At 41.4% G+C, this 25,381-nt stretch overlaps 1 protein-coding gene across 2 annotated transcripts in view; it reads right to left on the reverse strand.

Moving 5' to 3' along the window:
* Nucleotides 1-17,044, reverse strand: part of PTPN2 (protein tyrosine phosphatase non-receptor type 2) — a 29,248-nt gene extending 12,204 nt beyond the window's left edge. For both annotated transcript variants that reach the window (XM_064657190.1, XM_064657182.1), the window contains exons 1-5: nt 16,911-17,044; nt 14,028-14,118; nt 6,662-6,762; nt 5,948-6,046; nt 4,670-4,807 (exon numbers count right to left, since the gene is read on the reverse strand). In XM_064657190.1, the coding sequence (XP_064513260.1) occupies nt 4,670-4,807; nt 5,948-6,046; nt 6,662-6,762; nt 14,028-14,118; nt 16,911-16,979 (498 nt within the window). In that variant the 5' untranslated portion in view covers nt 16,980-17,044. The remainder of the gene's footprint in view (nt 1-4,669; nt 4,808-5,947; nt 6,047-6,661; nt 6,763-14,027; nt 14,119-16,910) is intronic.
* Between the last annotated feature and the right edge of the window lie 8,337 nt (nt 17,045-25,381).

The raw sequence follows: 25,381 nt of genomic DNA on the forward strand, positions 1-25,381 counted from the left end.
CTTGCTGTTAAATGCTACTCCTTGCCATGGTGATTCTGAGACAAACTGATCACTGATTTTAGCTCAGGAATTTTAGAACTGTTCAGTTATTTCTACCTTCTCTCCATTACATCAAATTTTCCACAGACTGAAACCTACCTAAACCTTGACAGAGTTTGAACACAGGAAGATTTAAAATATCAATGTATTCTAGAAAAGTTATTTTTCCTTCTTCAGCAACAATAAAACACAGCCTTAAAATTAAAATAAACTCTACTGTTCTTCATCTGCTCAGTCCATTTCAACTTCTTACCAGAGGCAGCTTACGAAACTCCTTTGAGAAACTGAAGTAATCCAGTTCGTGGTTACCACAGTAACAAAAATACTCTCCCGTTTTGTCTTTTGCCTTCAATGCCTGATACTGCAAGACTGCCAGTATTTTCACAGAAAACAGTGAATATTAACACAACTCCAGTGACTCTCAAATGCACAGTTATCTTCCAGAAATATTTTGTCTTTTGGCTAAGAGCTCAACAAAGACAACAGAGTGTGACCTATGATCTTGGGAAAGTGAGTTCACAGGAAGATTTCATGTGGAAAAAAGACTACCAAGGCCTAAATTGTTTAAATACACTGGGACTCTCCTTTGTCTGAAGCAAAGCATTAAAACAAGAGTTTGCATTTTTGACTGAGATCTTCCAACTGCTCCTCTGTACCTTATTTCTTAAGTGGCGAGTTAACTCACAAATCAACAGAAATGACCTGTTTGTTTAAAAAACATGAAGGAGATAAATTTTTAATGAGAAATCTGGAAATAACACTCAAGCAATTTCCTCTATTTCTAAGAAAAATAATTCATCATTTTAGAAACAAAATGAAAAAGAAAACTGGAGAGGTGAGCTAAATGCACGTATTAGGTAAAGTAAAGGTTAAGGTTGTTCCTCGTGAATCAGACGGTCTTTAAGTGGCAAATGATAACTCCCTTCCCGCAAGACCGTTAGACAGCATTACAGATGAAAACCTCCCTTACACCTCAAGAAGGCAAAAATGCCTTTTTTGTCATTTGGTATGTGGGGTTTGTCTGTGTAGGGGTGTTTTCCCCCCACTCTCATCCTCTAACAAGCACTAGCATCCTCTTCATAAAAAAAAAAAAAAAAAAGGTACTGCTTCAAGCACATGGCCAAGTGTCACCCTGCTTATACACTAATCTGAAATAAGTATTTCTAAAAGAGAGATTAAACAGCACTGTTGCACATGTCACTCAGCTCTAACCCACAGAATTCTTTTTCTTTCTTGCATGAAGGCTTTGTCCATCCCATGATTTTCCATCCCTTCAGCTCATTTTAAAAATACCTAGTCTCTTCATCTTTCTACAAGAGTCCCGTTGCAGCGCACCGGAACCAGCTGGTCGTCTCTGAACTTGCAGTCTCTAATCCTACAGTCAAATCCCATTTGAATATTTCAAACCTCCCACATTTCTCACTTAAACAGAATGGCTCTTTCAAGTGGTGCTTGGCAGTCAAGCTGTACAGCTGAAACACTGCCTTTGTGTGGGTATCTGTAGCACCCTTTCTTGAACAACTCCCAGTCACTGAGCCATGCATCATAACTATCACTTACATGAAGTGACTTCGGACTGTAACGAGAAGAGTTTTGGCTTGCTAAAGATTCACAACTGTTGATGGATAAAAATTCACATTTAAAGAACAGCTAACTTCAGTTTGAAGTGTTACCAGGAAGTCAGCTAGTCTTTTAAATTAAAAAACCCTGGACTTCAAGGTTCAGGCACTAATATAAAATTTTATATGTTATACACAACGAACACATTTCTGCACAGTAATTGAAAACCAGCTTGTTCTATGGTAACCACAACACAATCTTCCAAGATTTCCTAAGACTAGCTACCAAAAAAAAAAAAGCCAATAATTTTTCATAAAAATCACTCAAACCATTCTAGCAAAATTTTTAGGAACTACTGGGATAAGCTTTCCATTAATTATGTGTCACACTGTAATTTTCTCAGGGTATCTGAAGTATGTGGAGTTGCCACACCTGAAATTACAGAAAACAAAAAAAGCTTTCTTTCTCTAAAGACCAATACTTATAGTTGTGAGCAAAAAAAAAAAAAAGCTAAAAGTAGCAATAAAGAATATAAAAATATATTCAACACAAGATGGAGTCTTTGTTAGATATTGACAGCTAACTTGAGAATCTCCACATAATATTGCCACAAAATTTAGCAACACTATCCAATAGGTTAGTTTACAAATTTAACAAAAGGCTCTCAAACACCTGACTATCACTTCTACAATATGCTGGGACACTTTGCTTCAAATCATATACATGTAGTAGCTTCACACATAAATGCTTACAGAATTTTAACGTGAGCACAGTTTCTTCCTTCTACCCTTATTTTCCGACAGAGGCACAGGTTTGTGGAAGCCTTCACAATAAGTCTTTGCTCAAGGCAAACTCTGAACCTGAGCTATTACAGCAGAAAGCAGCACTCAACTTGCAGAAGGGCTGACAATTGACACTGACAAAACCACGGAGAACACACAATGAACCATGGTGGAAAGCAGCTTCAAATGCCTGTATTCTAAAATGCAGACTGGGTCAGGCAAAAAATAAGGAAATTCCACAATAATCACCAGCAAGACAAAGAACATTAGAAATATTTTCAAAACTTTTGGAAAGGTACCAATAAACACCATTTTCTCTCCAAAGCTTTACCGGACTCTGCCAGCCCCAATAGCAAAAACAAATGTTTGCCTAGAACAGATATAAATGAATCAAACACCCAAATGCTTTGCTCTAATCTTAAGAAAAGAACACCCTCCCAACTTCACCTGTACTTCTAAGTGCTCTTTAACAAAATCAACAAGAAAACAACCAAATATTCAGTGGTTGTTTCATTGGTAACAACATTAAACAAGCACTTTACTCTTCATACATATGTATTTTGCTTATGTCTTAAAAGAGATTCGCTGCAGTAAGACAAATATACTTCAGCTCAGAATGGTTATATCATAAAGACAATTTTGGTTCTGTTTTCAAGGAAATGCTAAAATTTAAGTATTCTTGGCATTCAGAGTATATTTTGTTCATGAGTCATCTTATATTCCAGGCATCGAGTGGCTAAATGTCTTACACTCTGCCTCCACCAAAGGCCCCTCCAGAGTAACTTGCATAAACACAGTTAAGCTCACATTTCAAGTTACTGTGAATACCAAGTTCCCACAAGTTTTATGGTATAATTATCAAATCCTTACAAAAGGCTGCATTTAACATTCATAGTGTTAGTCTAGAAACTATGCAGTTTTTTTGTTTGAATAACCAAGTATGTTTTATTTCTTTTAGTGTTTTATATAAAAATTATTCTTTGGAGTTAATATGTGTAGAGCCTTACAAGAGTGCCAGGGTATTAAAATAAAAATTCAATACAGAAAGTTTTCTAGGTATTTGTGAAACTGATTTACGTGACATACAAGAAACTCTGCAGAGTGCTGACGGGCACTGCTGGTCCAAAACAAACCCAGAGATTTAAGTGCTCAGTAGTTCCAACTCAAAAGTCTACTATAGTATATGTTGTGCTGTTCCTCAAGGCATTTCTGCATTTTCCAATTAATGTTATTTTCAAACATACACGTGATGAAAACTGCATCCTTTGAAAATAGGAAGTTTAAGAGTAGGGGCCAACATCTGCCAAATAATTCCACAAAAAAGCCTTTTTGGTAGTTAGGAAAACTTGCATTCAGCTTTCCAAAAAGGAGAGTTATTCTTTCTCAGCCACTAGCTTGCAAGCACTATTCCTCTTTTCTTTGCTTTTGCTGTCATTGAACAAACTACAAAACAGAAATTCTTTAGGTCAGCAGGACAGTATTTCACAAAGCTCTTCTTACAAGGAAGAGACCAAGGAACAACATGCCAAGTTTGATCATATTGATCTCATGAGGGAGGTTTTGAATTAACAAGACAATCTTGAATAAAACTTGCCATAGTAGCACTTAAGGCAAGATTTATAGGGAGAGAGAATATCTTACAAGACAAGCTCTTCAATCCTGTCTTCCACTCTGAAACAGAAGCAGCAAATTCCAACCCAAGCTCAGGTCAGGAACAATTTTTTTGAGCTTAACTTGGTTAAATTGTCAAAGCGCTTAATTTTTTAAGAGAAAAGGATGGTTGGTCCTGTGGAGCAAAAGGGGAGGTAAGCAAGAGGAGATAAAGTTACCTATCTACAGGTGGTAATCACCCCTCCCCCAAAAAACTTAAGATAGCTGGATTGAATTATATGGAAAATTCAAGTTCCACTAAAAACCAGTCATTATTAAGTTGGATTTTGGATAGTCAAAGGAAATCAGAATTTTCAACTCCTGTGTTCCTCTCTTTAGTTAATTCTTACAGCTCCTCTTAGAATCACCACTACCATCAAACACAATTGACCATGCTAAGGTGCTGCTATATGGAAAATATAAATATGAAAATGCTGAAGATGTTGTCTTTTTAATGTATAAATTGAGGTCTAACTTGCTTATATTCCACACCAACATCTTTAACATCCTCAGAAGCCAAGTGCATTAAAATTCCCACTGCAAAAGCTCAAACAAACCTTGAGTGACAACATGCTAAACGGTTCTCACAGTACACTGAAGCCCAAAAATACAAGCTGCATAGACTGAGAAAAGCTTACATTGATATTTTCTAATTGCAGTAGATGTACTGTGTAATAGGATTTGACGTCTTCAGATACCAGCCTCACACGGAAACCTGTTTCACTGAATGTCATAACTTCTTCTTCTTTTGTTGGCCAGTATTGTGCACACTTCACCTATTTGATTTTTTTTTAAAGGAAGGAAAAAAAGAAGGGGGAAAAAAAGAAAAAAATCTGGTTAAATATCCTAGTATCTTGGGCTTTGCATGTGCAGATTTTGAGACCCCATTATTCAACACAGTAGACTCAAGTACCTGCTCCCAGTTTGAGAACTCTGTAATCCGTAATGTTTACAGACAAGTCACTACAACTGCTTCAGTGGCTATTATGCATTCCAGCTTTATCTGTTTATGCTTTCTTTCACTGCAGGGCTAACATGTTTTGAGATACATCTTAACCCTTCTCCCTCTCCCCCCTCTAGTTCTCTACAGGGAACCGAGACCTCTGTTCAGCTGTTTCAGCATTTCCTCCCCCCATTTCTGACATGCACACCTGCACATTTACAGAACTCTTCTATCACATCCAGTTCTCTCCAGGCTTGTTGTATACTGGAAGGTTCTAGTGAAACAAAGGATAAGCGAACAAAGCAATGCAAAACCATTGTCTTTTATTCCTCTTGCTCTGCACTCAAACCTTTTGTAGGAAAATTTTTGCACAAGAAAATAAGTGACTTTTTAGAAGACCAATCTTCTTCCCTAACTAATCTACTCTGAAGAAAAGACATAAACCTCAAATGACATGCACTTATAACTAAAATCCACAGTGCTCTTATGTGCATTAGCAGAAAAGCTACATCATAGTAGAAAATTTCTGTATTCTGCATGTATACCAACTGTTCACCAGTTCTTGGGCAGCAGTTTGTCTTCACTGTTACAGCTAACATCCCTATATAACAAATATACTACTCTTCAGAGGAATCAGATTTAGAGGAATTAATCTAAAGATACTTTAATTCAAACTTGTTTTCCCACCTTCCATTTTGTTCCAAGAGCATCTTACGCTGCCTCTACTCCACACTATTTCTATCTGCATATCCTCCTTTCTCAGAATGTTACTTTCACCTTTCTGCATTCATCACCAAATGGATGCTATTTTCACCAAACTGAACTTTAGGTCTTAGCTCCATCACTTTAATGTTACATTCAATACACATTATGCTGTACACCAGTGAGAAAGTTTGTTAGTTCTTTTAATGTAACAATCAAACACTGCTCAACTGTATTAAAATTCTATGGCTTTACAACTAATTTCACTTACTGATTCTTTTTCGACAATTCTGTTCAGCATGACAACTGCTTTGGTTTGTTGTTGCCATACCATCAGCCAAAAATGACAACAGGTATTAGGTAGAGGACCCTGTGTAGTAAAGAAAAATGGGCGTGAGAACATATAGGCAAACCGGTATTTGAACACAGTTAATAGTTCACTGTGGAAAAGAGGAATAAGTCTTCCTCTGAAAGTTTGAACAAATTATTAATAGAATTATAGAAGTGGCAGGCAAGAAAGTAACCACACTGCCCAGACCACTACAGGACTTGAAATGGCTGCATATTTTTTTTAAGAAAAAAACCAATCAAACAAAACCAAACAACAGAACAATAAAAATTCAGGGAAAGCATACTTGGGTTGAGCATCAATACTACTTTGCCATTAGAATTAAAACTACTGTTCAGAAGGTACAAGATGAATTAAGGGGTTAAAGTATTGTTGCAACCTATTTCCTAAAGAACTGAAGAGCAAGAAATACTTGAAAAGCTTCATATGCAGTAAATTAATCATACTTCAATATTCCCTTTAGCTTTTCTTAAAATATAAAATAATCTGATCACAGCTACATCACACAGGCTGTTAATATGAGATATATGTAATACATACAGACAAGGAATCATCCAAATACAAATTACAACTGTACAAATCCCCCTCCCCTAGATTCTCAATCCCTGTAATACTGTAGTAATTGGTACTACTCACCTGTGTTAAAATATAGTATCTCTGGGCTTCTTCTATGACCACTAGGCTGGCATTGATATAGTCATTCTCGGTGTTCTGGAGTTTTACACGACTATGATCATCTAAAATTCAAATAAAATTAAGAATTAATGATGCATCCATCTGGATGAATACTCTCTCACAGGCAAGTTTAGGTCTGACAAGCAACTTGAAATAAATATTGCAGTCCTACCCAAGCAGTAAATTATTTGTATATGTGAAAATAATTTCTCATCTATCTTTGATAACCGCCTGTCTCATTCGCCCCTCAGCATTACATGGGAGCAATTTCAGGAAGCGATTACTAGCAGATGCTCAGAAAACTGGAATACCCATTTTTATTTTAAAAAACCAGCCAAAAAAAACAACCCTCCCATACACGCCGAAAGATGCTCACAGCCATCCCTCGACAGCTGCATTTCCTTCATACTACAGCACCACGACTCACACCAGGCAACGCTGTCCTATCACATCAGATCACTCCACTGCATGGTTTCCTTTGTGTTCAGAATTCCAAAATTTTTGGTGAAGTTTCATAGGTTGAGGTAGAATCATAAAGAAAAACTCACATAGCTAAAAAAACTCACCAAAGCGTACTTGCAATAATTCAAACTAAGCACTGATCAATTTAATTTTCCCTATGAGTTATTGTCAAATACTGTACAATATAACAATAATAAAGAGACACATGCAAAAACGTACATATTTAACAAATCTTTCAATTAAATGAAGCCTAATCTAATTATATGGTTTCAGTCTCTCACAATTACATAGGCAAGACAGAAGATTCCCCTATTTATGGCAGAGGCAAGTGAAGGATAAAATTCTAACATTAATATGAGAAAGATGATCATACTGTCATGCTCAAACACTGCATAATAAAAAGTCATTGTGGCTGTTCCTAGAACCTTTTAGTATCTGATTTATCAGCCTCTAGGAGACATTTAGGTAATGAGACTTGTTCATAGTAAGTAATGCTTCAGCCATTTATTGGTCACTGTATTAAACAAAGAGCACTTTTAGTTTAAAATCTGTACACAACTACATGCCAGAAAATGAGATCCAACTGACTGCAAACCTCCTGAAGCTCAACAGCCTCAGCAGACTGTTTCAGAAGAGTAAATAAAAAACAGCAAACTAAAATGAATTTAAGAGACTTCAGCCCACAAAACTCAACTGGGGCACAGACTGCTGTTAAAATGTCAGCCCACTTTTCCCTCTCCCTGCACCAAAAGGCTAACTTCCTTTTGATAGACATCTTGGGAAATGCACAAAATCATGAGTTTTCACATGAGCAACTTCCAAGTATCAAATTCGGCACAGCTATGACAACTGAACTCATAGCCAGGCTGTACAGCACAAGGCTTATCTCAGAAATCCATGAATATAACCTTGCACAGGAAAAAAGCTGATGGCAATCAAAAACCATCACTGAATTAAGATTCTTGTTCTACAGACTGCTCATATGATTTTATATAAATACTTTCTATATGTTTGGAAACCTGGGAAAATACATTTACTAGGTTTTGATCTGCTTTTATACTCTCTCTCATCTATCTACTATTGGCAACTGCCAGAGATGATCTTGCTGGATTAAAGTAGAGAAGTCAACGGTAAAGTACAACTATTTTGTTGTTGTTCAAGGACTCAGATTTGGGGCTGTTACCGCACCTCCTTTAGGTCCTAGCTTTTACATGCAGTCACATACAAACATGCAGAGAACAGAAATATGCTGAAAAATTCTTTTTAATATAAAAGCATGAGAAATTTACTGGGTTAGTCTGTTTTTATTAGCATTCCAGTTGTAAGGCAACACCATCTTGACTTTCAGGAGTCTTTAAAAAAAATTATGATACCTCTGTGTGAAGAAAAAAAATATTATCAAAGCCAATACACAGTAAAATTAAGACACATGTGCATTTTAAAGTAAAATATATCTCTTTGTATTATTTTGCTGGGATAGGAAAGCATTACTCTTTCCTTTCATGTATCACTTTATCTGAAATGTTTCTACTGGAGAGAAACCAAGACCGCTGTAAATATTACATGTCATTTGCCAACAGGAAAAACTTAAGATCTTGTTATAGTAAATCACACATACCGGTACTAGTGTTCTCGGAAAGGTGACGTCAGCAAGCGCGTTAACAATTTAATCACCCAGCGGCAGCTGCTGTTCTGCTGCCCGGGGGAGATAACTGCCGAGGCTCTAAGGAGGTTCCCTACTTTAATCCTTATACACACCTCCAGCTTTATTTTTTTCTTCTTATAAGTTCTGCTTTGTAAACGTGACAAATAACATTCTGAAAGTTTTTTTTTTTAAAGTCCCTTTAACAACTAATTCTATGCACAGACAGCCTCCCTCTTCCTCCCCAAGTAAAACAGAGGCGATCCAACAAATACTCTGGCATACGACAGACACTAGGATATATTGATTTCCCTTCTTTCAAGGGAAAAGGTTCTTAAAGGACACAATGACCTAGAAACCTCATTCAAACCCTGGCTTGCTATTCTGAATTAAATGAAGCAAGCCAACTTTTGACAGTGAGTTTGCTGTAACATATTTCCCGTATGTAAATCGTTTCCAGTTACAAAGTACCTAAGATTTATATGAATGATAAACCTGTCTTAAATCTTTAAGATAAATCTTATCTTATACGTTGCCATGCCCACAACAGCTAAAATACAGTAATCATTTTCTGAAGTGCTAATTCCCCTATTTCAACAAACTATGCAGCCCGAAAGGGAAGTGGAAATCTTAAAAATTATTCTCATTCTGGCTCTTGTACTGAGAAAACCCACTCCCAGAACAACCCTATCTGAGATAAGCAAACTCTGATTACCTACTTCCAGTGAAGCCCTGTCCAACTGATATCACTGACAATACTCCCCATGTTTCAAGTGAGGCCAAGACTTCACATTACACATCAATCAGCCCACTCCCTGCTAAAGAGAAAATGACAGATCCTGTTAAAACCAAGATAAAACACATTTGGTGTTTGACATCATGCAGTTCTTGCAGTTGGTTAATGAAAGGTTTTTATTTGAAAACAACTGTGTTTCTAGAAGTGAAGCTACTGTATAATTTTAAAATTATCTTTTATCCAAAAGACGTTTCTGGTCCCCCAAATATAGAGCTATTAACAATAGAGGAGGACGATCCACTTAGTGGATTAAAGAAAGTCATAAATAAAACATGCAGCCGTAAGCCATCCCAGTGACCCTGCCTGACCCTTTCCCGCCTACCAGCAAATCCCCTCCATTTCACTAATCTAAATTCAGTCTATCTGAGCTGCTAAATTATTCAAATTACAATACTCTATCACTAGACTTACAGTCACAAGGTATAGAGGTAGCCAAAGGCAAAGGAAAGGCAAAGTGACTTTTCCCCACCACCCTGTCACTGGTTGTACACAACACAAGCCATCATACCAACCATGGCCTAGTCATGACCGAAATGCATTCATACCGAAACACACGCGTAACTATGGCACAGGATCCGCACACTTCTAAAGATGGTGAAAGGCAATCTTAAGACACGCTAAAGTTTAGATCAGCATGTGCTATAAAGTTTCCGTCTTCCCTAACCCCAAAGAAAGAAGGATCTCCAAAAGCAGCATGTTGAGTTTATTTTACAATATTTCTGGTAACAAGATGTTTTAGAGAATCATTAGATAACATCATAAATATCATCAATATTAGCTTCTAACATGGACAACAAGAAATGCAGCAGGCTTACTTTGGACAGAAATCTCCCTGTTCCCAGCACATACACTCAAAACAGTACAAAAAGGGAACATTTCTGCAATGACAATTAATCAGCACCATGTGCAAAACCATTCAAATCAGCTTCAACGCTGCTGCCTGTAAAGCACAATACTCTTCATGTTCCTCTCTCCCTGGCCAACTGCAAGCTCGTGGCTGAAAGATCTGAGAGAAAGTCTACTCACAGCCTCAAGAATAAAGCAAATGAAATCACTACCTTGCAACATCCTCCAACAGCAACATGATCTATCAGGCAAAAATGCTCAGACGACCCAGGATATTGAGCCACACACCATATTACAAAGGAAGGCTGAAGATAAAACTGCGTAAACCCCCATCTACCCTCCAAAAGCTAAAGGAAAAAAAATCCTGCCAGTTTTGCTGAGGGGATTTCCTTCTTGCCTCTAAATCTGGTAACACAGTAAGCAGATGTCTGAAAGGTGTCTACAGTCAATCTGAGACAGTTTCATTGAAGATATTAATAAAGAATAACAACCTCACAAGTAACTTTCCTCTCTTAACGATGTTTTCTGAGAAATGGTTTCATCTGTCCGGAAATGACTGGCTGTCAAACCAAACCTATTTCGGATTAACTTCCTGTTTCAATAGTATGACATAGTCAAAATATTCCTCTCCCTATTCTAGATTAATACCAAACTGCTGGACTGCTGGAATTTTTAACTAGGCGGTAACTCTTCAGCTCTCTGTATAAAGAGCTATACACACTATAGCTCTTTAGCCAACAAAAATGGACAGTAACAAAAATACTTATGAAACTGGAAACTATGTGAAACTCAACTGTAATGGGCAGAGATGATTAGCCTTTCCCAGCTAACAAAAATTAATTTTTACCTAGAAATGTATGTAACAGACACAAATTGGTTTCAGTGTACTTGTCTCATGCATCATGATTGAAACGGGGCAAACCAGCCCAAAACATTTTTTCCTGCACTTGTAATTGGCATATTTTCCGTAAGACAGAAAAATCCTTGCATTTCCTCTTGCAGACACACCACCTTGGATTTTAGGCTGGCTCAGCCACTACCATGGTTAACAAACAACTTCCTCAGTGCCAGGGAGAAATAAAATGTTTTCATCAAATAACGTCTTGCAACATGGTTCAGTGGTTGGATCTTCAAAGTCTAACAACTTGTTTTGAAGGCCTCTGACTTTTAGAGAATACTAGTAACACCTGGTTTTCATTTAAACACTGTTAAAAAGCAGTAAGATTTGCAAAGTGAAGGACCAAAATTGTCCTCAAGATTGTGTGAGACTGAGTTGTCTTGCATTTCTGCAACACCAGCTCCTTGCATTAGATGTGTTCACCACAGTGACCAAACCATACAGCTTTATCCCAGCTGCTTTGAAATTTAGGTACTGCTGTCTTGAAATCTTATTTATCATATATTCCCTGCCAAATCTCTTTCTCCTCCAACTCTAATCATTGTTACAGAAGCAATTATGAGTCATATTTGAAAACACAGATGCAAAATTCAAGAGAAATTAGTCCAAACATAGTGTTTTGGTCTGTTGTCATACAGCCTTGTTCCTAATGCCCAGTTCTGTAGGCTATCTCAGTGGACTAATTCAAATCTTCTTTCTTTGAAAAATGCTAAAAACTGAGACATTCCTCATAAATTTCACCATCTTAATTCATTCATCGTGCTATACTTCATGTCAACTAGTACGTAATGGCTCTAACCCTGCCCTGAGCCCCACTACTACCTCAATACCAGATTTTATCTAACTATCTGCTTTGGTATAGGGTCCAGGAATTAACAGAATCATACAAAGTTCTTCCTCCTGGCTAAACACAGATTTCAGAAGCAGGCTTTGCCATGACTAAGATAGAGGTGTTTGATGCTCTTCAGCACAGTAAAAGGCATGCCAAAATTAAAAAATTTTAAAAATCGTAAAATTTTGAGCTCCAAATAACTGTAGGAGATGAATGCAAGTCACATCTGTAATAATGCCTCCAGGTATTACTGGAGGCATTATTAGATGCTACTTAAATAATAAAATGTATTTTTATTTATTTTAGAAACACTATTTTTAAAAAGAAAAAAGAAAGCACAAATATGTTGAAGGAAACTTCTATTCTCTTGGCACTAGTGCCTAAGAAATTAAATCCATGAATGGGAAAAATGGTAAACGCATGGATACAGCTTCTGACACAGAAGCAGTATAGGATATTAGACCCAGCAATAGAACCTGGGTCTCCCGGGAGTTCAAATCCAACTTCCTGCCTTCTCGTCTTACAACTCCCATCCCAATTTAGGTATGAAACAGAAAGTGAATAAAACATGATCTACTTTGGCATCAGTAAGATGCCAATGCTGTGCTGTAACAGGACAGTAAACCTGGGACACAGAAGTACCTCTGCACAGACCAACATGTGTCCAGCAAGAAGCCTGTCTCCCTTTGCTGAGCATACAGTTGGAGTTAGTGAGCCTTGCCTTATCTGAGGTACCTTCTTCAGAGCTGTACACTTTTCCAATGGAATGCCATGCACACGCAGCAAGGAGGTCATGCACTGAACTCCTAAGTTCAGTTTCACCAGCCTGCAGCACCAAGATTCGGCATCATGCCATTTGAAGAGAATTCACTGTGCCAGTGAGCATCCTGGCAGCAGCCTAAGGAGCAGCACACAGCACTCTATCTGACCAGCATGACTCAATCCAAGACCCTTTCCATGTAATTTTGAGAAGTGCTGCACACACGCTGTTACCACAACTTTCAACTGGAAACACGGAGCTCAGCACTTCTCCAAATCTTACAAACAGGTACTCAATCGAGAAGCTCCAACGCACCAACAACCCTTCAAAAACTCTGGATCCAGTAACAAGGCTTTTAAGACCCTTCAGTACTCAGAGGTTTCATACTGAAGAACACACAAACATTTAATCTGTTCCAGCTTCAATTTACTGTAGAAAAATTAAGGCTGTACAGTTTTTTTCCCCAGCCTTTTTTGAAGTGATTTATGATAGCTTTCTCCAGCCGTAACTACATATCGGTAATCTTTTGTTCACACAAATGCTGTTGAAAAGAAGCCCACAGCATCTCTGTAGCAGAGAAGCTGGTCTAAAAAAAAGGGGTTTTTTCACATGAGATGCAAGATCATTATGTCACAAAGGCCATTTTACAGCAGTTAGTAAAGTACAAAGCACCCCACACCATATTCACCATACAGACAAAAATAACTAAATCTCAAGCATTTTTTAAAGTAACGGTAGAAACTGAGTATCATTTAAACACAAAATATTAAACAAATAATTTCCCTATGAGAAAAATATCTTTAAAATATTACTTTGCAGCTCACACTTACTTATACTAATACCTATGGTTTGCAACCTTTTATCACCATTCAGCACAATGAGTTTAATCTGCAGACTTTTCTCCCTCCTGTTACACACTTTTGTGTATGTGTTACCAAAAAACCACATTTATAATAGGATACATGCCTACGGAAATAAACAAAATGTAAAATCCACAATGACCATGACTTATTAGCTTCAGTATTTAAAGTCAACAGGATAAGCAAAAAGTCTAGAAATATTACTGCAGTTATTACAGAAAAGATACTTACATGGACTAACATCTCTGTATCTGTTTCGATTTCTGTTTTCTGGATATTTTGCAACCCTGTGAGGGTAGTCACTGGATTTATGTCGTATTTCCTTTAAAAAACAAAAAAGTGCAGTTAACTTATAGCCAGCAAGATGATTAAGATTAATGCTTTACATATCCTATTAATTAATCGCAGCTATTAATAATTAACATTTTAAAGCCAACTTCTATTGCACCTAGTGCAATTTCACTCAGAAAATGTGTCTCATTCTTGGCCAAGCTGTTGTCATTTAGATCTTCCTACACTTGGCTGACATAACCAAACTAAGATAAGCACAACTTGCTAAGCAACTGATGCACGAGGATCAAAGGGAAAAAAAAAACCAACCAGATATTTATTATGCTTACAGTTTACCCTCTGACTTGCATGTTATCTGTCACAGTAATAAGAGACTCAGATGGAACTTCCACCAGTATTCCTGCTGGCTCCTATACACTGACTGGCAGTTTAAAGCCCCACAAAGGTAACTGAACTCATTAATGATTTTATGGTTGCTGTTAAGAGCCATATGATTATTCTTGGTGGTTTGATGGTTCATCCCAAACAGCTGTAGTTAAACATGAACCAATATAAGAAAGAACTCTAGAGTCACAAATATCAGTGTGAAATCACAGCCTGCTTCTCCCTGTGCATTAATACAAATCTTTCAATAATATGTCAGATACTCAAACAGACTCATTTACACACTGTTTTAAGGATCATACTGTTCACTTGTTCTGAATGTTAAGCTTTATTAATTTTTTTGCCTCTAAGTGCCTCTTTTCCACAATTTCACTAAGATATACAGATTTACCTTACGTAGACAACTGAAAACAGCCTCCAATGTATTCAACTCTGTCTTTGCATCTCTGTACCAATGCCATCTCAGCAGAGATGTTGCATGATACAGAATTAACAGTATTTTACTTGGAATTCTCTTTTTGTTTTCGGATTATGTTGCTGCATTTGATCATTATGTCCCAAAGGGCATTTAAACTTCTCATTACAACTGAGCATTCTTTGGTCTTCTCAATGTTTCCACTATCTTTGTCTTCAAATTTTCTTAATGGCCCAGCCTATTCCTGGACAATGAACACAGCTGGAAAGGACTTTGGCGGAAATCCACCGTACAAAAGAAAGCTCCATTTTTTAGCATCTGGTGCCTGACCTTACTTTAAGTGCAGGACCAACCTGTAAAGAACATAAACCCCAATGTGGAGAGGCAACTGCCAAGCACCAGTGCTCCACATATTTGTATAAAAATCTCTCGATCTATTACGTTTTTTACTTTGATACAGCACACTGGAGCTTCTCTGGTTTACACGACTGACAAGCTTTGGGAGCTTGCACATGGAATGAATGGATCTGGCAGGCATTCACACCCAAGTTCCCATGAAATGTAAATTTTGTATTACTCAGTAACAGGATGCAACACATTTTGTTTTTAAAAGCACCTGCATCGTGGGGGCACAGAAACACACTTGCACTTAGGTAAAGAAACATTAAACGAGCTGGAAACACTACTACAGTGATGGGGGGAGGGCAGGCTTGCTATAAAGAAACAAACCTAAGGAAGTTTAATGACCATTTCTAAAATCAGTTTTCCCACATAATATCCAGCCATGACACAGAACACCCTGAGTTGGAAGGGATCCACAAGGATCATCAAGCCCAACTCCTCACCCTGCACAGGATAACCCCAAGAATCACACCATATCCCTGACAGTGTTGTCCAAATGTTTCCTGAACTCTGGCAGGGTTATACTAAATGTTACTTATTTGAAATACAGATATATTCGAAACTGAAATATATGAAATATTGAAATAATGTATTTGAATCACAAATAAATCCCTAATTTAACAGAGAAAAAGCACGAAGTGAAGTCAGCAAAGAGAGCTTTGTTTTTTTGGTTGTTTTTCCTCATTTCTGAGAGTGCTGTAAAATATTGCTAGCACAAATAACTGCTCTAGTGATACTAGCTGACAGAAGTCTATTTTATGGAAGTGACTGCTGTTGAAAGTTCGTAATCTCGTTGTTTCAACAGAGAAAATGCAAATACTGCATCTTTTGAGAGGCAGCCGCGCAGGACCCCCGCAGCAGCAGCAGCCAGGCTTTGCCAAGGCAGCGAGAACGGGCGCTGAGGAGGGAGCGCGGGTGCCTGAGGAACCGCGCAAACCCAGGGGCGACACCGAGCCTTGGCCGAACCCATGTTATGGGGCACAGCTTCCCACACGTCCCGCAGACCGCCGGGGGTCCCGCAGACCGCCGGGGGTCCCGCAGACCGCCGGGGGTCCCGCAGACCGCCGGGGGTCCCGCAGACCGCCGGGGGTCCCGCAGACCGCCGGGGGTCCCGCAGACCGCCGGGGGTCCCGCAGACCGCCGGGGGTCCCGCAGACCGCCGGGGGTCCCGCAGACCGCCGGGGGTCCCGCAGACCGCCGGGGGTCCCGCAGACCGCCGGGGGTCCCGCAGACCGCCGGGGTCCCGCACGCCCCGCCCGGACTCCGAGCAGGCCCCGCTCGGTTCAGCCCCGGCGGCACCGACGCTGAGAGGCGCCGAGCCCGCGCACGCGCCGCGCCCCACCCCGCGCCTGCGCGCCGCCGCCTCCCACACGCACCGCTCTCCCGGGGCCACCCTTCACGCGCATGCGCGGCGCCTGCCCGCGGCTCCGCGGCGCCTGCCCGCGGCTCCGCTGCGCGCACCTGAGGGCGAGAGCCGTGCTGGCCCAACGACTTCCGCTCTCCCCGCTGCTGAGGCGGCGGCGCGGACTGGGCACGGGCGCTGCCGGCCCGCGGCCATCTCTGGCCCCCACCCTCCTTCCCTCCTGCTCTCCGGCTGGAGCCGACCATCCCACTCGGCTCACCAGATAACGCGCCTGCCAGTCGTTCGTGGCGTCGATCTCTTGAAACTCCTGCTCGATGGCGGCGGACATGATGGCGGCGGCCGACAGAGCACGCGAGCGTGTCCGCGGGAGGCCGGCCAGCGACCTCGCGACCGCTCGAGCGCTGCCCCCCGCCTCACGGGAGCGGCGGGCGCGCACATACGCTCGCGACCGGGTGTCCCGGCGCCGGGCGCATGCGCGGCCCTCGCCCCGCCCACCGAGGGCCGGTGTGCCCACGCCCCCCGGGAGGAGGAGGCGGTATGCACCTGGGGTGACGTCACAGGGGGCGGGGTCGTCCTGCGGTGTCCGCGGGCGCGGCCGCCCCTGGGTCTTCGGGCCCCCGAGCGGTTGTTGTCACAGGATCACAGAATTAGTTGGGTTGGAAAAGACCTCTTAGATCATCGAGTCCAACCTGTGACCCAACACCACCTTGTCAACTAGACCATGGCACTGAGTGCCACATCCAGTCTTTTCTTAAACACCTCCAGGGACGTGACTCCACCAACTCCCTGGGCAGCCCATTCGAGTGTCTAATCACCCTTTCTGTGAAGAAAGTCTTCCTAACTTCCAAACTAAAGGTTCCCTGGCGCGGCCTGACGATGTTTCCTCTCGTCCTGTCACTGGTTGCCTGGGAGAAAAGCCCCATCCCCACCTGGCTACAACCTCCTTTCAGATAGTTGTAGAGTGATAAGGTCTCCCCTGAAGCCTCCTCCTCTCTAGTCTAAACACCTCCTGCTCCTTCAGCTGCTCCTCATAGGACTTGTGCTCCAGACTCTTCACCAGCTTCGTTGCTCTTCTCTGGACCTGCTCCAGCACCTCAGTGTCTTTCCTGAATTGAGGGTCCCAGAACTGAACACAGTATTTGAGGTGTGGCCTCACCAGTGCCGAGTACAGAGGGAGAATCACTGGTCCTGCTGGCCACGCTGTTCCTGATACCGGCCAGGATGCCGGTGTGCCCACCTGGGCACACTGCTGGCTCATGTTCAGCCGCTATCGATCAGCACTCCCGGGTCCTTTTCTGTCGGGCAGCTTTCCAGCCACTCTGCCTCCAGCCTGTCGCGCTGCATCTCTGTCCCGATGTCACTGAGCGGACACGGCACTCTGAGGGTGCATGAGCGCTTCCATGGAGTCCCCATCCCGGCTCAGCGCCGCACCCCCCGCGCTGCGCTCCGTCGGCAGCCGCCCGTTCTCGAAAGCAGAAGTGAGGAGACACGGACGTATGGGACAGAGAAATCACGGCGGAGCTCGCCGTCCCGAAAGCAGAAACGCCGCGTCCCGCCGCGATTGCCTCACTGGGACAGGGAGTCCCTCAGGGAGCAGCTCGGCAGACGCCGAGCAAAGCCAAGGGCCGGGCGGGGGCAGCGAGCGCTGCGGGGCGCGGGCTGCGGGGGGAGAGCGCCGGTGGCCCTCGGGCAGAAGAATAACGCCTGCGGCTCAGCAAAGGTCGCTGGGTAACGCCCAGAGCCTTAAAAATGTGTTCCTGAATTAGTGCCGCAAAGGGGGACTATGTATCATCAATGTCTATAAGTATCTAAAGGGAGGGTGTCAAGAGGATGCAACCAGGCTCTTCTCGGTGGTGCAAAGCAATGGGACAAGAGGCAACGGGCAGAAACTGACGCACAGGAAGTTCCACCTGAATAGGAGGAAGAAATTCTTCACTGAGTGGGTGACTGTGCACTGCAACAGATTGCCCAGAGAGTTTACGGAGTCTCCCTCACTGGAGATATTCAAGAACCGTCTGAATGCAATCTTGTGCCATGCGCTCTGGGATGACACTGCTTAAGCAGGGAGGTTGGACCAGATGATCCACTGTGATCCCTTCCACCCTGACCCATTCTGTGAGAGGTCATAATGCCTCCCCAAAACCTGGTGACAGCCCTGCCCTCCACCTTGCTGCCTCCTCTCACACGGGTCCCTGTCCTGAACCTTAACTCCTGGCACTCTCTTTTCCTGCGGCAGGCTCTCCCAACTCTCAACATGGCCTCTCATGGACTGGGAGGTTTTACAGGGAACATTTGGATATGCCCTCTCCCACCCCTGAGGGGCCTCTACCCCTCACCGGGCCCCAGCTGCTCCCCTATGCTCTCCTGCTCTGTTGCCACTGGGCCTCCTCCACCCTGGGCCCCCTCGGAGTGTCCTGACACCAGTCACGTACACACAGGCAGGGGCTGAGCTTCTTAAACATGGTGTGGCTGACACATCTGAAGGAAGGACGCCATGCAGAGTGACCTGGACATCCTTGAGAAGTGGGCCCTCAGGAACCTCATGAGGTTTAACAAGACCAAGTGTAAGGTGCTGCATCTGGGTGAGGGCAACCCCTGGTATCAACACAGGCTGGGGGATGAAGAGATTGAGAGCAGCCGTGCCGAGAAGGACTTGGGGGTGCTGGTGGATGAGAGGCTGGACATGACCCGGCAATGTGCACTCACAGCCCAGAAAGCCAATTGTGTCCTGGGCTGCATCAAAAGCAGTGTGGCCAGTAGGTCAAGAGAGGGGATTCTGCCCCTCTACTCTCTGGTGAGACCCCATCAGGAGTATTTCATCCAGCTCTGGGGTCCCCAGCACAGGAAGGACATTGACTCACTGGAGTGAGTCCAGAGGAGGGCCACCAAGTTGGTTAGAGGGATGGGGCACCTCTCCTATGAAGAAAGGCTGAGAGAATTGGGATTGTTCAGCCTGGAAAAGGGAAGGCTTAGGTGTGACCTAATTTGTGGCCTTCCAGTACCTGAACAGAGCCTGCAAGAAAGATGGAGAGAGACTTTTTACAAGGGCATGTAGTGATAGGGAAAGGGGCAATGGCCTTAAACTGAAAGAGAGTAGATTTAGGTTAGGTATTAGGAGGAAGTTCTTTGCTGTGAGGGTGGTGAGACATTGGAACAGGTTTCCTAGAGAAGTTGTGAATGCCCCATCCCTGGAAGTGTTTAAGGCCAGGCTGGATGGGGCTCTGGAGCAGCCTGGTCTAGTGAAAGGAACTCCCCTTTCCATGGCAGGGGGGTTGGAAGGAGATGATCTTTAAGGTCCCTTCCAATGCAAGCCATCCCATGGTTCTATGATCTATAGCCTCTATGATAACCAGCTGCACAGTCCTGCATGTGGCTGTGCCACCACTGTGGTTCCCCATGCAACTAATAGTTTTGAAACAGACTTCTGGTTTTGACATCCAAATACCTGCCATTGAATGCTGTTGCATTTCTTTTCTGTTGTACAGTGCTCCAAATCCACTGGCTGATGTGCTTCCTCAAGTCCTGCAAGAAAAGCTCATGTCCTGGACACCAGTGGACTGCACACTGGACACTTCAGGTGCCTCTGAAGCAAAGCTGAGGGGACAGTACGAATCAGTAAGTTCTTAAGAAGTTTATCCAGGTAACTCAAGGAAATGTTGCACAAGATTTTCTTAAACTGTGGATTCAAGCTTTCAAATCGATATAGAGAATGGCTTTTCTGGATTTTTCTGCCTGCAAGACTGAGGCACAGGTCATGTCTGTAGTTCTCCAGTGCTCTCTAGTCAATCAGTGTGATTGACTATGAATGACTATCACTCTATGTGTGATCTGTTATGAAACAAGTAAATAAGACAATATTTGTGAATTATGTTTATGATTTTTGAAGTACAGAGAAGAATCCAAGTGCCCACCCTCGAGGTAATGATTTGGTTTCATTTGAAATAGGTTTCTTTGAATTCGTTTCAATTAATAAAATAATTCTTAACCTCAGAAAACTTACATTGCTCAAGTTGAGTGTAAGAAAGTGAATAGATACACAGAAACTGTCTGCCAAATAACAAATTTCAATAACAAAATTAAAATATATACCTTCCTCTTTGATTTTATTCTTTGGTAGGCTTTTCCCTGTACATAAACTTGCTGACTAATCTGTATTTATAGCATTTATGACATGAGAAGCTTGTGCTTGCCACTGCTTGTGATATTTGGGGATGTAGTTCATACTGGGACAGCAATGTACTCGTGTTGTTAGGAAAGGGAGTTTCATGGTAGGAACTATGTTTAGAATCTGTAACACAAATGAGTGCCCAGAGACAGCTCATGGAAAGCTGGTTTAAAAAAGCAATAACTTGTAAACCAGGAGTTTCTGAAGAAATTGCCGTTGTCTGGTTTTGGGTTGTTGTTTTACTGCAAATATGCTGAAAATGCTGTACCAGTTCTCTGGTTTTTGGGAAGTGAGGCCAGGATAGGCCCAAGACTACAGTTATAATGGTCTGTGGAGGAGAACTGTACATACAACGTAAACCAAGTACACTCATTAGAAAACTTTATTTATTCTATTGCCAATAGTGTATTCCCGCTCTGGATTAGCTATGCAGCCAAACCCATATGAACTACTACATAAACCCTTAAACCCTTGAGACAGCATGAGACACGTGCGAAGCAGGATAACATAGTTCCTGGAAAATCTGGTATGATGTTAGTGTTTTCTGTCTTAGTATAAACACAAACAGGCAGTTAGTGCAATGTTTTCTTATTATAATGTCTGATAATTTGAGAAGCCCCTTGCTGCGCTGACAGAACAGTCACCCTAACGTAGTCGGTATCCACAGCAGTTCTGATTTCAAAATTAGCTTTGGTGCCCTTGAAGACCAATCGAGTCAATTTTAAATGTTTTTTGTCCAGTGACCTTCGCTGAACAATTAACTTTAGTACCAGTCTGGAATGGACTAAGTGTTTGTTCCTCCATGTGTACTTTTTTGGTCATTCACTGGAATTACTTAAGCACCATTTATTGGAAATGATCTAGTTTGTGCTGCTTTTCTGAGAACCATTTTGGATATTGGTAGGCGAAGAACAAATTCTTCCCTGAGGTGGTTTTGTTCACAAATACACTCCACATCAATTTTAGCTGTTAAGGAAGAGAGCTGTAATGTGCTTAAGCTTGCCACGATGTGAAAGGATGAGAACAAATAATTACTGATTTAAGTCTTGTAGCCCAAGGCCTAAAGGAGAACAGGATCCTCCCTTCCCCCATGAGCTGGATAGGACTTGAAACCCAGAAGGGCTGGCCACTTTCTGGCATCTGGTAGGGAGCAGGAGAAGCTGGATGAAAAGGTCCAATGGTCAGGATGAAACAGATTTCATTTATTGTGTGCATTTACAGTTAGTCATTATGTTTCAGACTTTTGGAAACTGTATTCCTTGTTCAAGTGAAAGTTAAAATTCCTATTACCAAAAGTGGATGTCAGTGCAAATACTTCTGAACTATATTGTTGCTTTCCTCTCCCTGCCCAAAACTGTATTCTGGCATACAACAAAAGGAAAAAAAAAACCAAACAAAAAACTCCACCGCAAACCCTTCAAAATGTATGTAGCAAAAAGCAAATCCTTATAGCAGGGCCAGGAGCAGAAGTGCAAGGGGCTCAAACAGGTTTGCATTCAGCTAAGAAAGTGTGTCACATCAGAGGTCCACAACAGTGGGATCCTAGTGTCTGATAAAAACCAGTTCTGTAGTAAAAGTGATGGGAGTAGGGAAGAGAAGGGCAACATAGCTGTGCCCAGACTATAGGATTGCCCAAATTGTTGCCTGGAGTTCTGTGTAGAAGAAATTCATGGCCAAGGAAGAAAGGAAATACTAAGGTCTATTAGGGAAGTCTGTTTTATAGACCAGAGATCTGTGCCAGTCTGTATGGCCCTGGACTCCTACAGTGAAGCTGAAATACTTGTGGAGTATGAAAAGAAAAGTGTAACTGGCTGAAGTGCTGTCATGAGTGAATGGACACACTAGCAGGCAGAAAGGGCAGCTGGCCAGGATGTCTGAGGGGTAGAACAACTTTAGGCTCTGCTGAGGCTTTTTGTGCCCTTCCAGCAACCTAAGCTGGGGTGTGCAGTCAGCCACAAAGCCTAATGCCTATGAGTCAATGCAGGGGGTGTGGGGTGCAGCTACGGGAAGAGGAGGAGAGACAGTTGCCAAGAGAAAGATGACTCCGAGTTGTTATTTTTCTTGCTTGTAGAGAGGATCTTGCTTGCTGGGGATGATTTGTGTTACTTGATTTTCTGTCCCTCTTTCCTTTTCATCATTGGCTATAGTGGAATTTATTGACGTCATGGTTTGCAAGTGAGAAAGTCTGATTCACTGAGTGTCCAGAGTGGCTTGATGTCATTCCACAGTCCTGGCCAGAAGGTAACTTTTTACTAGAAATGGCATCTACAGAAACTGCCTATAGCTGACATAAAGTTTTCACATTTGTTTGAAGATCACTGGTTTATTAGATTTTGAAATTATTTTCCTCACAGACTGGATATGGCTGTTCATGCTTAGACCATTCTAATCTTGCAGTTATTATTTCAAAGCATCTCTTTACCTGCATAATGGTTTAAGAAGTGTCTAAGCAGCAGTTCTGGAAACACCTTTATGTTGCCCAGTGAGTCTTTAACTCATTTTCTCTTACAATTTTGAAATCATAGTATCATGATCTTGTAGCTTGTCTGTAGCACAGATTCTGTATTTTAGTGGTTTTCATGCTTGATTAGATATATGTTCATCTACATTCAAGATTATCTTTCAAATTACAAAATGAAGGGCATTCTCTGAATTACAGCTGAAAAGGCTGTGATGCACCAAACCACTGTCATTTGCTAGGACAAGTTCTGGTAAGAAAATACTTTTTAGCAAAAGAAGACTTTGTACTGAGGAGTAACAATAAATGTGTCTGTTACAAATTTGTGTTCTCAATTTTACGTTCCGGGTTTTATTTGGGTTTCCCGGCATCTGAACAGAGCAATTATGACTATTTTCAAGGGTGTAAAAATCTCCAAATTGTGTTTGCCTTTTTTTTTCCTCCAATAGCTTGAAATAAAGTAATAAAAGCCCTCAGATGTAATCCATTTTGTAATTTATATTTCTGCATTAGACAACCTGAAGGGCCAATAACAGGAAAGGGTTTTCTTTTACTACTAGCTGTAATAATGATTTAAAAAATCTTATTATTACCAACTTCCTAGAAACTTAAATTTACCATGTGGTGGTGGGCCTTCAACATATGTTACAATAATTACTTCTGTCTTTCCTGTGCTAGCAGAGGTAGGTCTGTGCAAGGTTTGTGATATATTTGCCTGTTTTTAAGTTGACATTAATACATCCAATTTCATACAATTTCCCATATAAACTTGTCCTGTGGAGATAATGAGCAGCCCTGTAGGAGCCACATTCTCTGAGTCACTGTTTTGATGGCAGGGTTCCACGAATGTGCAGCTAGTTTTGTCTGCTGAGATGTCCTTTGGTATGCTACACAGAACAAGGTGTTCACACTTGAGTCACTGTGGAACAGCATCAGATCTTGTGAGGACCATGAAAAACTAGATAAAAATTTGCATTGCTACATTTACATCGCAGGGCAGGATTGTGATAATAGATGCACCTCTCTTTTTCCCTTGAAGTAAATCAAAAAGCAAGAGGAAAATACATTTTGCCTGTATATGGCAAAGAGCCATGAAGAAATTTTTAATTTTTCAGGCAGTATGATTTCCTACAAAAATCAGTTAATAGTGCATATAAAATTTATCTTTCCTTTTTTTTCTTTGATAATGTCTCTTATAAAAATGTCTTTGAAACTAATCTGCCAAAGTAAGGAGTCTTAAAAAAATCTGTTTTGCATAACAAGTATGATAGAATTTCTGAATGTATACTATGTTGCCTTTGGTCCAGACATTTAAAACCTCTAATTCATACCCTTGTGGCATGTGAATGGGCTGTAACTGCTAAACCAATTTATTTGTTTTCTCAGAGAAAAGAAAAACTGAATGTAATGTACTGAAAGAATGATCCATAACACACGTTTTCCAATTGGAATGCTGTCAAGGTCTGTAACATCTTATTTTAGCCAGTGGAACAGTTCCAGCAGTTCAAGTCATGACATGACCACTTACTGGAATTAACAACCTGGGGAGAAAAATGACCTTGTGCAGAATGTGTCCAGTATCAAAACTGCTGTATGAAAGTGTCTGGATCTTTTGAATTTTATGTCTTTTCTTTTTTCCCTACTCTCTCACAGTGTACAAAGAGACATCACTAGTCATCAAACAATACTATTTTCCTTTTAAAAACTTTCTGGTACCACTCCTCAAGCAGACCCCCACATCTTCTTTGGTGGCAGACATTCATAGCCTCTAAATACACTGGAGGCAATTTCTCCAAAGAAAACACATAAGATGTCCTAGTACACCATTTTCTTTATTTTGCCACATTCTTATATCAGAAATGTCTTGCTTGTGTCTTAGATCACTCAGAGTCAAATTCTTCTCATGATTTAAATATACAGTTATGTTACTAACACAGATTTGCAGTAATGGAACAATGCTACAAAGACATAACAAAACAAAGTATGTTGTTAAGATTATATTTGTCAAGAAATATCCTCCAGGGTCACTTTAGCATCTCAGGTAGCTTCTACCTCCGATTCTCTTATGCTAATTTTGGAACCTCTATTCACTTGAAATTTATTTTCA

The sequence above is a fragment of the Pseudopipra pipra genome, chromosome 1 (genome assembly GCF_036250125.1).
Source record: "Pseudopipra pipra isolate bDixPip1 chromosome 1, bDixPip1.hap1, whole genome shotgun sequence".
Classification (NCBI taxonomy): Eukaryota; Metazoa; Chordata; class Aves; order Passeriformes; family Pipridae; genus Pseudopipra; species Pseudopipra pipra.